Source organism: Ranitomeya variabilis, chromosome 8 (genome assembly GCF_051348905.1).
Source record: "Ranitomeya variabilis isolate aRanVar5 chromosome 8, aRanVar5.hap1, whole genome shotgun sequence".
Taxonomy (NCBI): Eukaryota; Metazoa; Chordata; class Amphibia; order Anura; family Dendrobatidae; genus Ranitomeya; species Ranitomeya variabilis.
This window is the reverse complement of record NC_135239.1, coordinates 154884926-154901362: the sequence shown is the minus strand read 5'-3', so window position 1 is coordinate 154901362 and position 16437 is coordinate 154884926. Positions and strand designations below refer to the sequence as shown.

At 44.0% G+C, this 16437-nt stretch overlaps 1 protein-coding gene across 2 annotated transcripts in view; it reads left to right on the top strand.

Annotated features, from left to right (window-relative positions):
• Positions 1-16437, top strand: part of MEI1 (meiotic double-stranded break formation protein 1) — a 1359645-nt gene that overhangs the window by 1228574 nt on the left and 114634 nt on the right. For both annotated transcript variants that reach the window (XM_077277434.1, XM_077277433.1), the window contains one exon: positions 7053-7137. In XM_077277434.1, the coding sequence (XP_077133549.1) occupies positions 7053-7137 (85 nt within the window). The remainder of the gene's footprint in view (positions 1-7052; positions 7138-16437) is intronic.

Here is a 16437-nt window from a genome sequence, read left to right as displayed (position 1 = left end):
ATGCATGACATTTTCCGTGATTATTTGGATAAATTTATGATTGTGTATCTGGATGATATTTTGATTTTTTCGGATGACTGGGACTCTCATGTCCAGCAGGTCAGGAGGGTTTTTCAGGTTTTGCGGTCTAATTCCTTGTGTGTGAAGGGTTCTAAGTGCGTTTTTGGGGTTCAAAAGATTTCCTTTTTGGGATATATTTTTTCCCCCTCTTCCATCGAGATGGATCCTGTCAAGGTTCAGGCTATTTGTGATTGGACGCAACCCTCTTCTCTTAAGAGTCTTCAGAAATTTTTGGGCTTTGCTAACTTTTATCGTCGATTTATTGCTGGTTTTTCTGATGTTGTTAAACCATTGACTGATTTGACTAAGAAGGGTGCTGATGTTGCTGATTGGTCCCCTGCTGCTATGGAGGCCTTTCGGGAGCTTAAGCGCCGCTTTTCTTCCGCCCCTGTGTTGCGTCAGCCTGATGTTGCTCTTCCTTTTCAGGTTGAGGTCGACGCTTCTGAAATCGGAGCTGGGGCAGTTTTGTCGCAGAGAAGTTCCGATTGTTCCGTGATGAGACCTTGTGCCTTTTTCTCGCGTAAATTTTCGCCCGCCGAGCGGAATTATGATGTTGGGAATCGGGAGCTTTTGGCCATGAAGTGGGCTTTTGAGGAGTGGCGTCATTGGCTTGAGGGGGTTAGACATCAGGTGGTGGTATTGACTGACCACAAAAATCTAATTTATCTTGAGTCCGCCAGACGCCTGAATCCTAGACAGGCGCGCTGGTCGTTGTTTTTCTCTCGGTTTAATTTTGTGGTGTCCTACCTGCCGGGTTCTAAGAATGTTAAGGCGGATGCCCTTTCTAGGAGTTTTGAGCCTGACTCCCCTGGTAACTCTGAACCTACAGGTATCCTTAAGGATGGAGTGATATTGTCTGCCGTTTCTCCAGACCTGCGGCGGGCCTTGCAGGAGTTTCAGGCGGATAGACCTGATCGTTGCCCACCTGGTAGACTGTTTGTTCCTGATGATTGGACCAGTAAAGTCATTTCTGAGGTTCATTCTTCTGCGTTGACAGGTCATCCTGGAATCTTTGGTACCAGGGATTTGGTGGCAAGGTCCTTCTGGTGGCCTTCCCTGTCTCGAGATGTGCGAGGCTTTGTGCAGTCTTGTGACGTTTGTGCTCGGGCCAAGCCTTGTTGTTCTCGGGCTAGTGGATTGTTGTTGCCCTTGCCTATCCCGAAGAGGCCCTGGACGCACATCTCGATGGATTTTATTTCGGATCTTCCTGTTTCTCAGAAGATGTCTGTCATCTGGGTGGTGTGTGACCGTTTCTCTAAGATGGTCCATTTGGTTCCCCTGCCTAAGTTGCCTTCTTCTTCCGAGTTGGTTCCTCTGTTTTTTCAAAATGTGGTCCGTTTGCATGGTATTCCGGAGAATATCGTTTCTGACAGAGGAACCCAATTCGTGTCTAGATTTTGGCGAGCATTCTGTGCTAGGATGGGCATAGATTTGTCTTTCTCGTCTGCTTTCCATCCTCAGACAAATGGCCAGACCGAGCGGACGAATCAGACCTTGGAGACATATTTGAGGTGTTTTGTGTCTGCAGATCAGGATGATTGGGTTGCTTTTTTGCCTTTAGCGGAGTTTGCCCTCAATAATCGGGCCAGCTCTGCCACCTTGGTGTCTCCTTTTTTCTGTAATTCGGGGTTTCATCCTCGATTTTCTTCTGGTCAGGTGGAATCTTCGGATTGTCCTGGAGTGGATGCTGTGGTGGAGAGGTTGCATCAGATTTGGGGGCAGGTAGTGGACAATTTGAAGTTGTCCCAGGAGAAGACTCAGCTTTTTGCCAACCGCCGGCGTCGGGTTGGTCCTCGGCTTTGTGTTGGGGACTTGGTGTGGTTGTCTTCTCGTTTTGTCCCTATGAGGGTTTCTTCTCCTAAGTTTAAGCCTCGGTTCATCGGCCCGTACAAGATATTGGAGATTCTTAACCCTGTGTCCTTCCGTTTGGACCTCCCTGCATCTTTTTCTATTCATAATGTTTTTCATCGGTCATTGTTGCGCAGGTATGAGGTACCGGTTGTGCCTTCCGTTGAGCCTCCTGCTCCGGTGTTGGTTGAGGGCGAGTTGGAGTACGTTGTGGAAAAAATCTTGGACTCCCGTGTTTCCAGACGGAAACTCCAGTATCTGGTCAAATGGAAGGGATACGGTCAGGAGGATAATTCTTGGGTGACTGCCTCTGATGTTCATGCCTCCGATCTGGTCCGTGCCTTTCATAGGGCTCATCCTGATCGCCCTGGTGGTTCTGGTGAGGGTTCGGTGCCCCCTCCTTGAGGGGGGGGTACTGTTGTGAAATTGGATTTTGGGCTCCCCCGGTGGCCACTGGTGGAATTGAACTGGTGTGCATCATCCCCTCTGTTCACCTGTTTCCATCAGGATGTGGGAGTCGCTATTTAACCTTGCTCCTCTGTCACTTCCATGCCGGTCAACATTGTAATCAGAAGCCTTTCTGTGCATGTTCCTGCTACTAGACAACTCCCAGCTAAGTTGGACTTTTGTCCTCGTTTGTTTTTGCATTTTGTTCCAGTTCACAGCTGTAGTTTCGTTTCTGTGTCTGGAAAGCTCTTGTGATCTGAAATTGCCACTCTGATGTTATGAGTTAATACTAGAGTCTTAAAGTAATTTCAGGATGGTATTTTGAAAGGGTTTTCAGCTGACCATGAAAGTGCCCTTTCTGTCTTCCTGCTATCTAGTAAGCGGACCTCAATTTTGCTAAACCTATTTTCATACTACGTTTGTCATTTCATCTAAAATCACCGCCAATATATGTGGGGGCCTCTGTCAGCCTATCGGGGAAATTTCTCTAGAGGTGAGCCAGGACTATATTTTCCTCTGCCAGGATTAGTTAGTCCTCCGGCCGGCGCTGGGCGTCTAGGGATAAGAACGTAGGCAACGCTACCCGGCTACTGTTAGTTGTGCGGCAGGTTTTTTTTCATGGTCACTTTAGTTTCCATCCTTCCAAGAGCTAGTACTCATGTTTGCTGGGCTATGTTCTCTTGCCATTGAGAACCATAACAGCTGACAATGTGGTCTCCTAGCACCAGCCTATGATCAGTGATGTTTTAGCTCTGATCAAAGCTGGACTTCAGTGCTTTGAGTAATTTCATTGCCTGAAACACTGACAGCTCTGTGATTGGCTGTTCAGAATAATCACGGCAATTGTAGATGCGGGGGTGGGTGTTGGGGGCAACCCCCCCATGGCTACGAGCCCCGTTGCCCTGCTGTCAGAAACAGAAGGCACCTTCTTGCGATTGTAGGGTATCAGCCCCTGTCTTTAAGAGACATTGCTCCCCTCTGATTTGTGTGCATTTGGACTAGTCCTTTCTCCCCTGCATCTTGCTGTGTGTTGGTTTTGGAGAAGAAGCAGGAAGTGTCAGTTCAGGAAGATTAGAGGGAGCCTCCTGCCTGTGTGAGAGACAGGCAGGACTATAAGTGTGTCCTATCAACAAGAGACTGGTAAATGAGCTAACGGCTTCAAGGGAAAAGATAGTGGCTTCAAGGGAGAAGATAGTGCTCGTTTACTACATGATCAGTCATCAGGACTGTGTCAGAAGGAAAGAGTCGTATTGCTCAGCAAGGTAGTTCACCCTGAGCACCTGTAACCTGAGAGAGAAAACAATGCTGTGTTACCAGTAATCTCTCAGCATTGAAAGTGGGAATGAGACTTGCCCGGATCCAGAAGAGGATGGATCAGTTAAAGGGCACCTGTCACCTCGCTTTTTCAGTATGAGATAAAAATACTGTTAAATAGGGCCTGAGCTGTGCATTACAACAGTGTATTTTGTGGACCCCGATTCCCCACCTATGCTGCCAAAATACGTTACCAAAGTAGCCGTTTTCGCCTGTCAATCAGGCTGGTCTGGTCAAAAGGGCGTGGTGTCTTCCCCCAGATCTTGCTTAGTTTTCCGTTGATGGCGTAGTGGTTTGCGCATGCCCAAGGTCCCGAATCCACTGCACAGGGGAGTTAAAAGAGCGCGATGTGCACTATTTCATTGGTGCTCGGTGGGGGCGGCCATCTTCCTTTGGCCGCGCGTGCGCAGAAGCGGCACTCTGCTGGCCGCGGCTTCAGGAAAATGGCCGCGGGATGCCGCGCGTGCGCAGATGGAGATCGCGGCGGCCATTTTCCTGAAGCAGAGATGCGAATTGCATTGCCATAGCTGGAGCACATCTTATGTGACATGATCCAGCTATCTCACCTTGTATCTGTTATTACTATTATCATTAAAATAACTCTTAGTCTTATTTTACAGCATAAAATCCTCTGTGTTTTATTTCTGCCTCCTCATCTATTGTACCGTATTTGAATCCTGCTCGGCGGTTTCGTTCAGGCACTGCTACACGATCACCGTGCGTTTTGTCATGGTGGTCGCATAAACGCCATGACATACTTATACTTCATCGGTCGGGAACTCATTCCCTTCCATGACGTATAGATCCAATAAATTTCGTTAAGGGGTTAAAGTTATTGTGCATAATAAAGCCAACATTTCACTTTCTTCCAAAACTAATATTACACATTTTTACAGGCTGTATGAGGTATTGAAACAAAAGATTACCAGATCAATCCACAGAGGATCGAGTTTACGTTGAATTTTCTGATATTAGCAGTTTCACCTGAATTCTAACATTTTAAGAGTTGATTTGTATCTCGCAAAGGAAGAAAAAATTTGCAGGGCACCATTTCCCAAACTGCTGAAGCCTTACACAGCGGGCTAATGTAATTTTGCATTGCTGCTTGGGCTTTCCCATAATGCCCTGCAGCTATGACATCTTACATCTGTAAGATCTATAAAATGCCATTATGGGCAAGCCTGTACAACAATGCAAAATTACATTAGCCCGCTAAGTAATGCTTCAGCAGTTTGGGAAATGGCGCCCAGCAAGTTTTTTCTTCCTTTGCGAGCTACAAATCCACTCTCAAAATGTTAGAATTCAGGTGAAACGGCGAATTTCAGAAAATACCATACCTTGCACAGTGGGGGTCAGTACCTGGGCTATCACAGATCAGAGGTCCGCAGTGGAGTATAGTGTGTACGGCAGAATCGTTTTCCATCTCAAAAATCTCTGGGTAAGTCTCGCTCTTCTGTAGAGTTTAAGGTCTTATGATTGGCCAGATCCTCTCTCTCCTGTAGAGTGTAAGTTCTTAAGGTCAGCAGGGTCTTCTTTCTCACCTGTAAAAGGAAGGTAAGCTGTTATGGTTTGTGAGGTTTTCTCTCTCGCATATTTCCCACCTGTATTTTCTGAGTAATTACAAGCTTTCCAATATTGAAATTTAAGCAAATTTAAATTTTGGGGAAAATTCGGCACAGTCAATGACTTCGAATTTCAAAAGATTCACTCATCTCTAATTGAAACTCTTTTTATTTTAATGGAGCTATACTGCAATAGCAAACACAGCACATGTACATATGTGATGGCATTTCTATCACTTAAATTGGTTTTCCCATGAACAAAATTAATTTTAGACAACATTTTAATTAATAGTTCCACAATTGGATGTGTTTAAAAAAATATTCCTGTGCTTAGATAATCTTATAAATATGCCCTTGCTATATCCTGTGTAATTGCTGTGTCTGACCATACAGGAACATGGTCTGATCATACCACATTTCCTGGCTTGGGAGGAAGTAAAAGAGTATACAGTCAGGACAGCATAGGATTGTAGCCGATTCTTTCTGTGAGGAAAACATTGCTTAAGAACAGGCAGGGAAATGTTTTGCCTCATAAAAAGAATCAACTGTGATCCTGTGCTGTAATGTCTGTGTACTCTTTTGCTTCCTTCCCTGCCCAGGAGCTGTGGTGTGATCAGACCACATTTCTATGCCGTCAGACACAGCCTGGAATTGTTTTTTAACATGTCCATTTGTGGAACTTATTTTTATTCCAAGATCTAGAAATTAAAATGTACTTTGTTTGTGGGAAAACCCCTTTAATGTCTCTTCACATTGCTAATGAGCCATTCTGCGGGTGTTTTCTTAATATAACAAGATTTTTAAAATGTCAAGATAAGGTATTTTTAGTGATGAGCGAATATACTCGTTACTCGAGATTTCCCGAGCATGCCCGGGGGTCCTCCAAGTATTTTTTAGTTCTCGGAGTTTTTGTTTTTCTTGCCACATCTGAACGATTTACATCTGTTAGCCAGCATAAGTACATGTGGGGGTTGCCTGAATGCTAGGGAATCCCCACATGTACTTATGCTGGCTAACAGATGTAAATCATTCAGCTGCGGCAATAAAAACTAAATCTCCGAGCACTTAAAAATGCTCGGAGGACACCCGAGTGTGCTCGGGAAATCTCGAGTAACAAGTATATTCGCTCATCACTAGTCTTTATGAGTATTTGTTAAATATGCTTATTTTTCGCACATTTCTTTAATCAAGACTATTCACCAGGCGCATTACTCTTAAAGAAAAATGTCATGATATTCTCATAAAAAAGGTAGTGGTTTATTGAATTGTCCACAGAAAAACCACATTGCAGCAAAACATAAAATAGATGAAATAGTTACTAACAGGTTGTCCATGTGTAGATATCAGCACTTGATTCTCATCTTTCCCAAAGTTTTGAATGGTAAAAGCCTTCTGTGTGAAATCTGAAGGTCATCATGGCTACCAGCTGTTACTTCCTTGTGTGATGTCCATGGAGAATGATGGTGAAGGCAGGAGGTGACAGCCCCCACATGACAAAAGAGAACCCCCACACCCTCCTAAGAGACATTTATAAATGTGTCCCACAGACCACGTGTTGCCCTTTATATGGTGTTGACTTATGCTCTGAGCTACATACACAGAAATAGCCCTTTATAATGTCAGCAAGAAGCAATGTGCTCAGTACAGAATTGAGAATATGAATAATTCAATTAATAATTAATATTTAACAGTATTTTTACATGTTTTTTCAACAATCAGTATAACTTTTACTTAGCTAATGTAACTTAATTATACTCTACTTATATGTGCAAAATAGTTTTTATAAACCTTGTATTTTATCTAATTTAATTTTATTTTCAGGTACACAAAACTGTTCATGTTGATGTGAAGAATTTGGTAGACTTAGTTTCATTTAAAATTAAGGGCACATCACCCTTGCTAATTGGTAAGCAGTAGACCTGTTTTGAAGGATAGTAAATCAAATAGCAAGTTAAAGTAGTTGTCCCACAATTAAGTACTACAATAAGAATTTGTCAAGGAGAAAGGGCTTTTTCTCCAACACTGGACACATTAAACGTATGTAGCAGCAATATCTAGACACTGGAACATTTCTAAAATTATTCAAATTTAAAAAAAATTATATCTTGCAAGAACTAACAGAGAATTATAATATTTAATTATGGGACATCATTTTTAAGAATCTGGTTTAATTGCCTACAGTGAACCTGTCAGCAGGATTTTGCTGAGTAATCTACAGGCATTGTCAGGTTGCTGCTGTTATACTGATTAAAATTATACCTGGGGTGAAGAAATCCGTCTTGTGATTCTTGTGTAATCAATTTAAAAGTTTTCAGTTAATGATATGCCCGTTCTCTGGGACTGTAGGCACAAACATGCTCCTCATCATAGCGTCAGACTGTGCTTCGGGGTGGCCTGTGGGCAGATCTTTCCTTGTCTGTAGTTCACTGAGCAAAATCCTGCTGACAGGTTAGCTTAAAAGCAATCCTGATCTTATTTGTTACATTCAAGTTTGAGCAATGAGCAGTGAGCAATTAGTGGATTAGTGGACTCCCTCTAACACTATGTGCACATAATGTCTTTTCTAGGCGGCTAGCAAACCCATCTGCAATCCCAGCAGATCCAAAGCTGCACCATCTATGCCAGTATTAGGCCAGCAACAAATAGCCTGGGCAGCAGTAGCAACAGCTACAGTATCTCTGACATGATAGACCAGTTCTTTTATCTGCCATTGGGCCAACCTCACTCACTTCAGGAAAATGAGATGCACCAGCTGTGCAGCCAGATTCACTTGTGCCTAGACTGTGTCCTTTCCTGCGCCCAGATTGCACAGACTTCTGGGTCAGTACTGGCCAACTTTGCTATTGACATACTGTTATGTCCAGGCTCTAGTTAATGCCAAATTGGGTTTTTAACACAGGCAGTGGCTTTGTAACATCTTAAATTCTCAAAATAAGACATGCAGCAGTGTAAATTTTCATTCACGTATGGCTGTTACCAAGGATTGAATTGACTGTACCATCTGCCTATTTTCTGTCTTCTACACACCCTTTTGACAGCCAGTGGTAATCGCGCACTCTCAGCAGGGTGTCTACTCCCTGCTCATAATGTCTTCTATTCCGTAGTACTGCTGCTGCAGGGGTTCCTGTTGCTGGACCTTGCCCGCTCAACCTAATGCTCTACCGTGCAGCTACTGCCATTTCACTGCACAGCCATGCCAGCCACACATCTCCTGACTGCCTTGTTATTATTATTATTATTATTTATTGTTATAGCGCCATTTATTCCATGGCGCTTTACATGTGAGGAGGGGTATACATAATAAAACAAGTACAATAATCTTAAACAATACAAGTCATAACTGGTACAGGAGGAGTGAGGACCCTGCCCGCGAAGGCTCACAATCTACAAGGGATGGGTGAGAATACAGTAGGTGAGGATAGAGCTGGTCATGCAGCGGTTTGGTTGATCGGTGGTTACTGCAGGTTGTAGGCTTGTCGGAAGAGGTGGGTCTTCAGGTTCTTTTTAAGGGTTTCAATGGTAGGCGAAAGTCTGATGTGTTGTGGTAGAGGGTTCCAGAGTAGGGGTGATACGTGAGAGAAATCTTGAATACTATTGTGGGAAGAGGAGATAAGAGGGGAGTAGAGAAGGAGATCTTGTGAGGATCGGAGGTTGCGTGTAGGTAAGTACCGGGAGACAAGGTCAGAGATGTATGGAGGAGACAGGTTGTGGATGGCTTTGTACGTCATGGTTAGGGTTTTGTACTGGAGTCTCTGGGCAATGGGGAGCCAGTGAAGGGATTGACAGAGGGGAGAGGCCGGGGAATAGCGGGGGGACAGGTGGATTAGTCGGGCAGCAGAGTTTAGAATAGATTGGAGGGGTGCGAGAGTGTTTGAGGGGAGGCCACAGAGCAGGAGGTTGCAGTAGTCAAGGCGAGAGATGATGAGGGCATGGACTAGGGTTTTTGCAGATTCTTGGTTGAGGAATGAATGGATTCGTGAAATATTTTTGAGTTGAAGTTGGCAGGAAGTGGAAAGGGCTTGGATATGTGGTTTGAAGGAGAGATCAGCATCAAGGATTACCCTGAGGCAGCGAGCTTGTGGGACTGGGGAGAGTGGGCAGCCATTTACTGTAATGGTTAGGTTCGTTGGGGGGGTCGCATGAGATGGGGGAAAGATGATGAATTCTGTTTTGTCCATGTTAAGTTTGAGAAATCTAGCGGAGAAGAAGGATGAAATAGTGGACATTGAGGGATTCTGGTTAGTAGGGAGGTGATATCTGGTCCAGAGATGTAGATCTGTGTGTCATCAGCATAGAGGTGATACTGAAAGCCATGAGATTCTATGAGCTGTCCCAGGTGTAAATGGAGAAGAGCAGGGGCCCAAGGACTGAACCTTTTGGGACTCCGACAGATAGGGGGCGAGATGAGGAGGTGGTGTGTGAGTGGGAGACGCTGAATGTCCGGTCTGTTAGGTATGATGAGATCCAGGATAGGGCCAAGTCTGTGATGCCAAGGGATGAGAGGGTCTGTAATAATAGGGAACGGTCCACTGTGTCAAAGGCAGCTGACAGGTCGAGGAGGAGGAGGACAGATTAGTGTCGCATACTCTTGGCGGTTAAGAGGTCGTTGGTGACCTTAGTTAGGGCAGTTTCAGTGGAATGGTGTGACCGGAAGCCAGATTGTAAGCGGTCAAAGCGGGAGCAAGAAGAGAGATGGGAGGACAGTTCAAGGTAAACGTGTTGTTCCAGTAGTTTGGAGGCATAAGGGAGAAGTGATATAGGGCGATAGCTAGATACAGAGGATGGGTCAAGAGAGGGCTTTTTGAGGATAGGTGTGATGGAGACATGTTTAAAGTTTGAGGGGAAAACACCAGTTGTTAGTGATAGGTTAAAGAGATGGGTTATGGTTGGGATGAAGACTGTGGTGAGGTTTGGGATGAGAAGGGATGGGAGCGGGTCAAGTGCACAGGTGGTGAGATGCGATCTTGAGAGTAGAGTGGAGAGTTGATCTTCTGTAATGGTGGAGAAGTTGGTTTTGGAGGTGGAGGGCTGGGAAGTCGGGAGGAAGGGCTCTGGGGGTTGTTGACCAAAACTGTCTCTGATGCTATCAATCTTCTGCTTGAAAAATGAGGCAAAGTCTTCAGCGGAGATAAGTGGGGAGGGAGGAGGTGCTGGGGGACGGAGGAGAGAATTGAAGGTGTTGAATAACTGTTTAGGGTTGTGAGTCGGAGGATATGAGAGATGAGAAGTAGGTTTGTTTAGCTGTGGCGAGTGTGGTCTTGAAAGTAGTGAGGGACTGTTTGAATGCGATGAAGTGGTCGTTGGAGTGGGATCTTTTCCATCTGCGCTCAGCAGCCCTGGAAGCTCGCCTCAGTTCTTTGGTCAGGCTAGTGTTCCAGGGCTGTCTGTTGATTTTGCGAGCTTTGGTATGTGTAAGTGGGGCAGCAGATTCCAAAGCTACAGCTATTGTGGTGTTATATAGAGCGGCAGCGTCATCCGCATTGTGTATGGAACTTATGTCTGTGAGAGGGAGGAGGGATTCAGAGAATGAATGTAGGTCAAGATGTTTAAGATTTCTGCGAGGGTGTGGAAGTTTGTGGGGTGGGGATTGTAGACATAGAGTGGAGAGAGATGAGAATGTGAGAAGGTTGTGGTCAGAGAGTGGAAGAGGTGAGTTAGAGAGGTTAGATAGGGAGCAGAGGCGGATGAAGAAGAGGTCCAGTGTGTGACCATCTTTGTGAGTGGATGCAGAAGACCATTGAGTGAGGCCGAAGGAGGAAGTGAGAGATAGAAGTTTAGTGGCAGCTGAGAGGGAAGTGTCAATGGGGATGTTGAAATCGCCCATGATGATAGTGGGGATGTCCGCAGAAAGGAAATGAAGTAGCCAGGTGGTGAAGTTGTCAAAGAAGGTGGTGGCTGGCCCTGGAGGGCGGTGAATGGCAGCCAGTTGGAGGTTGGAGGGGGAGTAGATGCGCACAGAGTGCACCTCAAAGGAAGGGAGGGTAACAGAGGGTGGCAGTGGGATTGGGGTGAAGGAGCAGTTATCTGACAGGAGAAAACCAACTCCTCCGCCATGCTTGCTGCTGGGGCGGGGTGTGTTGGAAAGGTGGAAGCCACCGTAAGAGAGTTCAGCAGGGGAGGCTGTGTCAGAAGGGGTGAGCCAGGTTTCGGTGATGGCGAGGAAGGAAAGCTTGGTAGTAACAAAAAGATCATGGATGTAGGAAAGCTTGCTGCAGACAGAGCGAGCGTTCCACAGAGCTCCTGTTAGTGTGACAGGGGAAGTGGGGGCTGGGCGAATGGGTATAAGGTTAGAGAGGTTACGGAAGTTTGTGATGGAGCATGGATGAGAGGTAGAAATGACTGTGGGAATATGGTGAGGAGGACCAGGATTTGGAGAGATATCACCCGCGGTGAGAAGGAGCAGAGATAGTGTTAGCAGGTGGGAGCAGGAGAGGGCATGAGGGGGCTGCCTGTGCTTTGAGACAGAGGATTGTATGTTAAGGAACAGTTCTGAGGAGGAGGTGAGGTGGATGGGGAGGATTGAAGAGGAGATGAACAGTTCCTTACTTGATGTGGGGATTGGGGGAGGTAGCAGAAAGTGAAACATTATAGGGGTGAAAGTGAAAACAAACAGAAACATTGTTTGCAGTGACTGGCCAGTTACCTTCAGTTCCAATTCAGGTTTTAATTCTAATGTAATCCACACTTTTAGGACACACTTCTAGGGATCACACTGCAGACTAAAGTCATTGCAGACTTTTGCTATGCAATATATGGAAAACTAAATGCGTTCAGGTGTGAAGCAGAGAGGAGTGGTCTCTGCTCATCTTGGTCAGAGAATTAAGAGTGGACCAGATGCATACAATCAAGCCTGAGTAAACAAGGTCATAAATATCACAGGGTAAGCTGGGGTTAGCTGAAAGGCATACCATGTGAAAGCAAGGAGCAGAGGGAAGTCTATGTGCAAAGCTGGGTGATGTACTATGTGCACTTCATAGACAGACAGCAGGAGAGCTGGGTGGATGAACATACCATGTGAAAGCAAGGAGCAGAGGGAAGTCTATGTGCAAAGCTGGGTGATGTACTATGTGCACTTCATAGACAGACAGCAGGAGAGCTGGGTGGATGAACATACCTGTTGGAAGAATAGAGATGCTTGTTAGAGTGTGATGGTGGCAGGTTGCAGGGCACAATCTGTATACATCTTTCAGGTTTTAATTCTAATATAATCCACACTTTTAGGACACACTTCTAGGGATCACACTGCAGACTGCACACTGCAGCCTTCTTACTGTGCTTCAGAGTACTGGACTGTATTTCTGCTGTTGGTGCTCCAGTTGATAGCTTTACACTGCTAAACATCTCCTTGTCTGCCCCTCATAATGTTTTTGCCACTGGCACTCATTGCTAACTATGCGAGCTATGCTCATAGCTGTATTTTGAGGCTTGAGAAAGGTCAAATGTGGCTGAAACATTGTCGTCTTCCTTTTTTTTGTGATTTTTTTTAAATTATGGAATAAAGATCTAACTTTAAGGTTTATCCTCTGTTACCTCGGGATTCTTGGATATTCTAGTGCTTTGGGGCCTAGTGGGAGGCCCTACCGAGCAAACAATAGTGCATGGGACTTGGACGCTGTGGCCAGGAATATCATTAAAACAATTTGACATATAAAAGGCAAAACGTTTCTACGTTGAATAGCTGTTTTCCCCAGTTGAGTGTGTAACTGTACACATTAGCCTAAGGAAGACATTTGTCCAGTGTAGAAATTCATTGACTTATAGGTCAAATAAACCACTTTAGGCTGTTTTTACATGGTGAGTATTTGGTTAGTTTTTTATTTTGCAGACTTTACCCAGCCATTCTGTACATATTAAATACGGTACATTAGGTTACTTGCATTTTTTTATTGCCTTTTTTACAGATTTTTTTATTTTATATGCATCTTTATTGTATTGACGCTGAAGTTTTTGTCTCTTTTTGTCTTTTTGGTATGTCATGCTTTAACCCCTTCACCTCGAAGCATGTTTTCACCTTCATGACCAGGCCAATTTTTTTCAATTTTGACCAATGTCTCTTTGTGTGATAACCCAGGAAGGCTTCAATGGGACCTAGTGATTCTGAGAATGTTTTCTCGTGAAATATTCTATTTCCTGATAGTGGTAAAATTTGTTTAATACGACTTGAGGTTACTTGTGAAAATATCAGAAATTTGGAGAAAATTTTGAAATGTTTCAATTTTCAAAATTTTCATTTTTATGTCCTTAAATCAAAGAGTTATGTCACACAAAATAATAATGTTCATAAATAACATTTCTCACATGTCTTCTTTACATCAGTTCAATTTTTGAAACTTTTTTTTTGTTAGGAATAGAAGGGTTAAAAGTTGACTAGCGTTTTCTCATTTTTCCAACAAAATTTACAAAACCATTTTTTTATGGACCACATCACATTCGAAGTGACTTTGAGGAGTTTATTCGACAGAAAATTCCAAAAAGTTACACCTTTCTAAAAACTGCACCCTTCAAGGTGGTCAAAACCACATTCAAGAATGTTATTAACCTTTCAGTTGCTTCACAGGAACTGAAGCCATGTGAAAGTAAAAAACATTTACCTTTTCAGAAAAATTTGACTTTAGACCCATTTTTTTTTAATTTTCACAAGGGTAACAGGAGAAAATGGACCACAAAATTTGTTGTGCAATTTCACCTCAGCACACCGATATTCCATATTTATTAGGGAAAACTACTGTTTGAGCTCACTGCAGGGCTCGGAAGGGAAGGAGCACCATTTGCTGGAATCATTAGCGGACGCCATGTCGCATTTTGAGAGCTTCTGATGTGTCTAAACAATGGAAACCCCCCACAAGTTACTTTATTTTGGAAACTAGACACCTCAAGGAATTTATCTGTGTGGTGAAAACTTTGAACCCCAAAGTGCTTCACACAAAATACTTAATAAGTAACATTTCCCACATGTCTACTTTACATCAGCACAATTTTGGAACCAAAATTTTTTTCCGTTAGGGAGTTATAAGGGTTAAAATTTGACCAGCAATTTCTCATTTTTACAACACCATTTTTTTTAGGGACCACATCTCATTTGAAGTCATTTTGAGGGGTCTATATGATAGAAAATACCCAAGTGTGACACCATTCTAAAAACTGCACCCCTCAAGGTGCTCGAAACCACATTCAAGAAGTGTGTTTCCCAGGAATTTTTGGAATGTTTAAATAAAAATGAACATTTAACTTTTTTTTCACAAAAAATTTACTTCAGCTCCAATTTGTTTTATTTTACCAAGGGTAACAGGAGAAAATGGACCCCAAAAGTTGTTGTACAATTTGTCCTGAGTACGCCGATACCCCATATGTGGGGGTAAACCACTGTTTGGGCGCATGGCAGAGCTCGGAAGTGAAGGAGCGCCATTTGACTTTTCAATGCAAAATTGACTGGAATTGAGATGGGATGCCATGTTGCGTTTGGAGAGCCCCTGATGTGCCTAAACATGTGTGGTGAGCACTTTGACCCACCAAGTGCTTCACAGAAGTTTATAATGCAGAGCCGAAAAAATAAAAAATCATATTTTTTCACAAAAATGATTTTTTCGCCCCCAATTTTTTATTTTCCCAAGGATAAGAGAAGAAATTGGACCACAAAAGTTGTACAATTTGTCCTGAGTACGCTGATACCTCATATGTGGGGGTAAACCACTGTTTGGGCACATGGCAGAGCTCGGAAGGGAAGGAGCGCCATTTGACTTTTCTATGCAAAATTGACTGGAATTGAGATGGGACACCATGTTGCGTTTGGAGAGCCACTGATGTGCCTAAACATTGAATCCCCCCACAAGTGACACCATTTTGGAAAGTAGACCCCCTAAGGAACTCATCTAGATGTGATGTGAGAGCTTTGAACCCCCAAGTGTTTCACTACAGTCTATAACACAGAGCCATGAAAATAAAAATTCTGTTTTTTCCCACAAAAATTATTTTTTAGCCCCCAGTTTTGTATTTTCCCAAGAGTAACAGGAAAAATTGGACACCAAAAGTTGTTGTCCAATTTGTCCTGAGTACACTGATACCCAATATGTGGGGGGGAACCACTGTTTGGGGGCATGGCAGAGCTCGGAAGGGTAGGAGTGCCATTTGGAATGCAGACTTAGATGGACTGGTCTGCAGGCGTCACGTTGCATTTGCAGAGCCCCTGATGTAACTAAACAGTAGAAACCCCCCATAAGTGACCCCATAATGGAAACTAGACCCCCCAAAGAACTTATCTAGATGTATTGAGAGAACTTTGAACCCCCAAGTGTTTCACTACAGTTTATAACGCAGAGCCGTGAAAATAAAAAATCCTTTTTTTTCCACAAAAATTATTTTTTAGCCCCCAGTTTTGTATTTTTCCAAGGGAAACAGTGGAAATTGATCCCCAAAAGTTGTTGTCCAATTTGTCCTGAGTACATTGATACCCAATATGTGGGGGGAACCACCGTTTGGGCACATGGCAGAGCTTGGAAGGGAAGGAGCGCCATTTGGAATGTAGACTTAGATGGACTGGTCTGCAGGCGTCACGTTGCATTTGCAGAGCCCTTGGTGTAACTAAACAGTAGAAACCCCCCATAAGTGACCCCATATTGGAAACTAGACCCCCCAAGGAACTTATCTAGATGTGTTGTGAGAACTTTGAACCCCCAAGTGTTTCACTACAGTTTATAATGCAGAGCCGTGAAAATAAAAAATGGTTTTTTTACACAAAAGTTATTATTTAGCCCCCAGTTTTGTATTTTCCCAAGGGTAACAGGAGAAATTGGACCCCAAAAGTTGTTGTCCAATGTGTCCTGAGTACGCTGATACCCCATATGTTGGGGTAAACCCCTGTTTGTGCGCACGAGAGAGCTCGGAAGGGAAGCACTGTTTTATTTTTTCAACGCAGAATTGGCTGGAATTGAGATCGGACGCAATGTCGCGTTTGGAGAGCCCCTGATGTGCCTAAACAGTGGAAACCCCCCAATTATAACTGAAACCCTAATCCAAACACACCCCTAACCCTAATCTCAACTGTAACCCTGACACACCCCTAACCCTAATCCCAACCCTATTCCCAACCGTAAATGTAATCCCAACCCTAACCTGTTATGATTTTCCCAATGGCAGGGAAATCAAAATAATAACGGACTAGCTCTCGGGTGATGGAAACTAAAGTGACCGTGACCTGAACCTGACACAA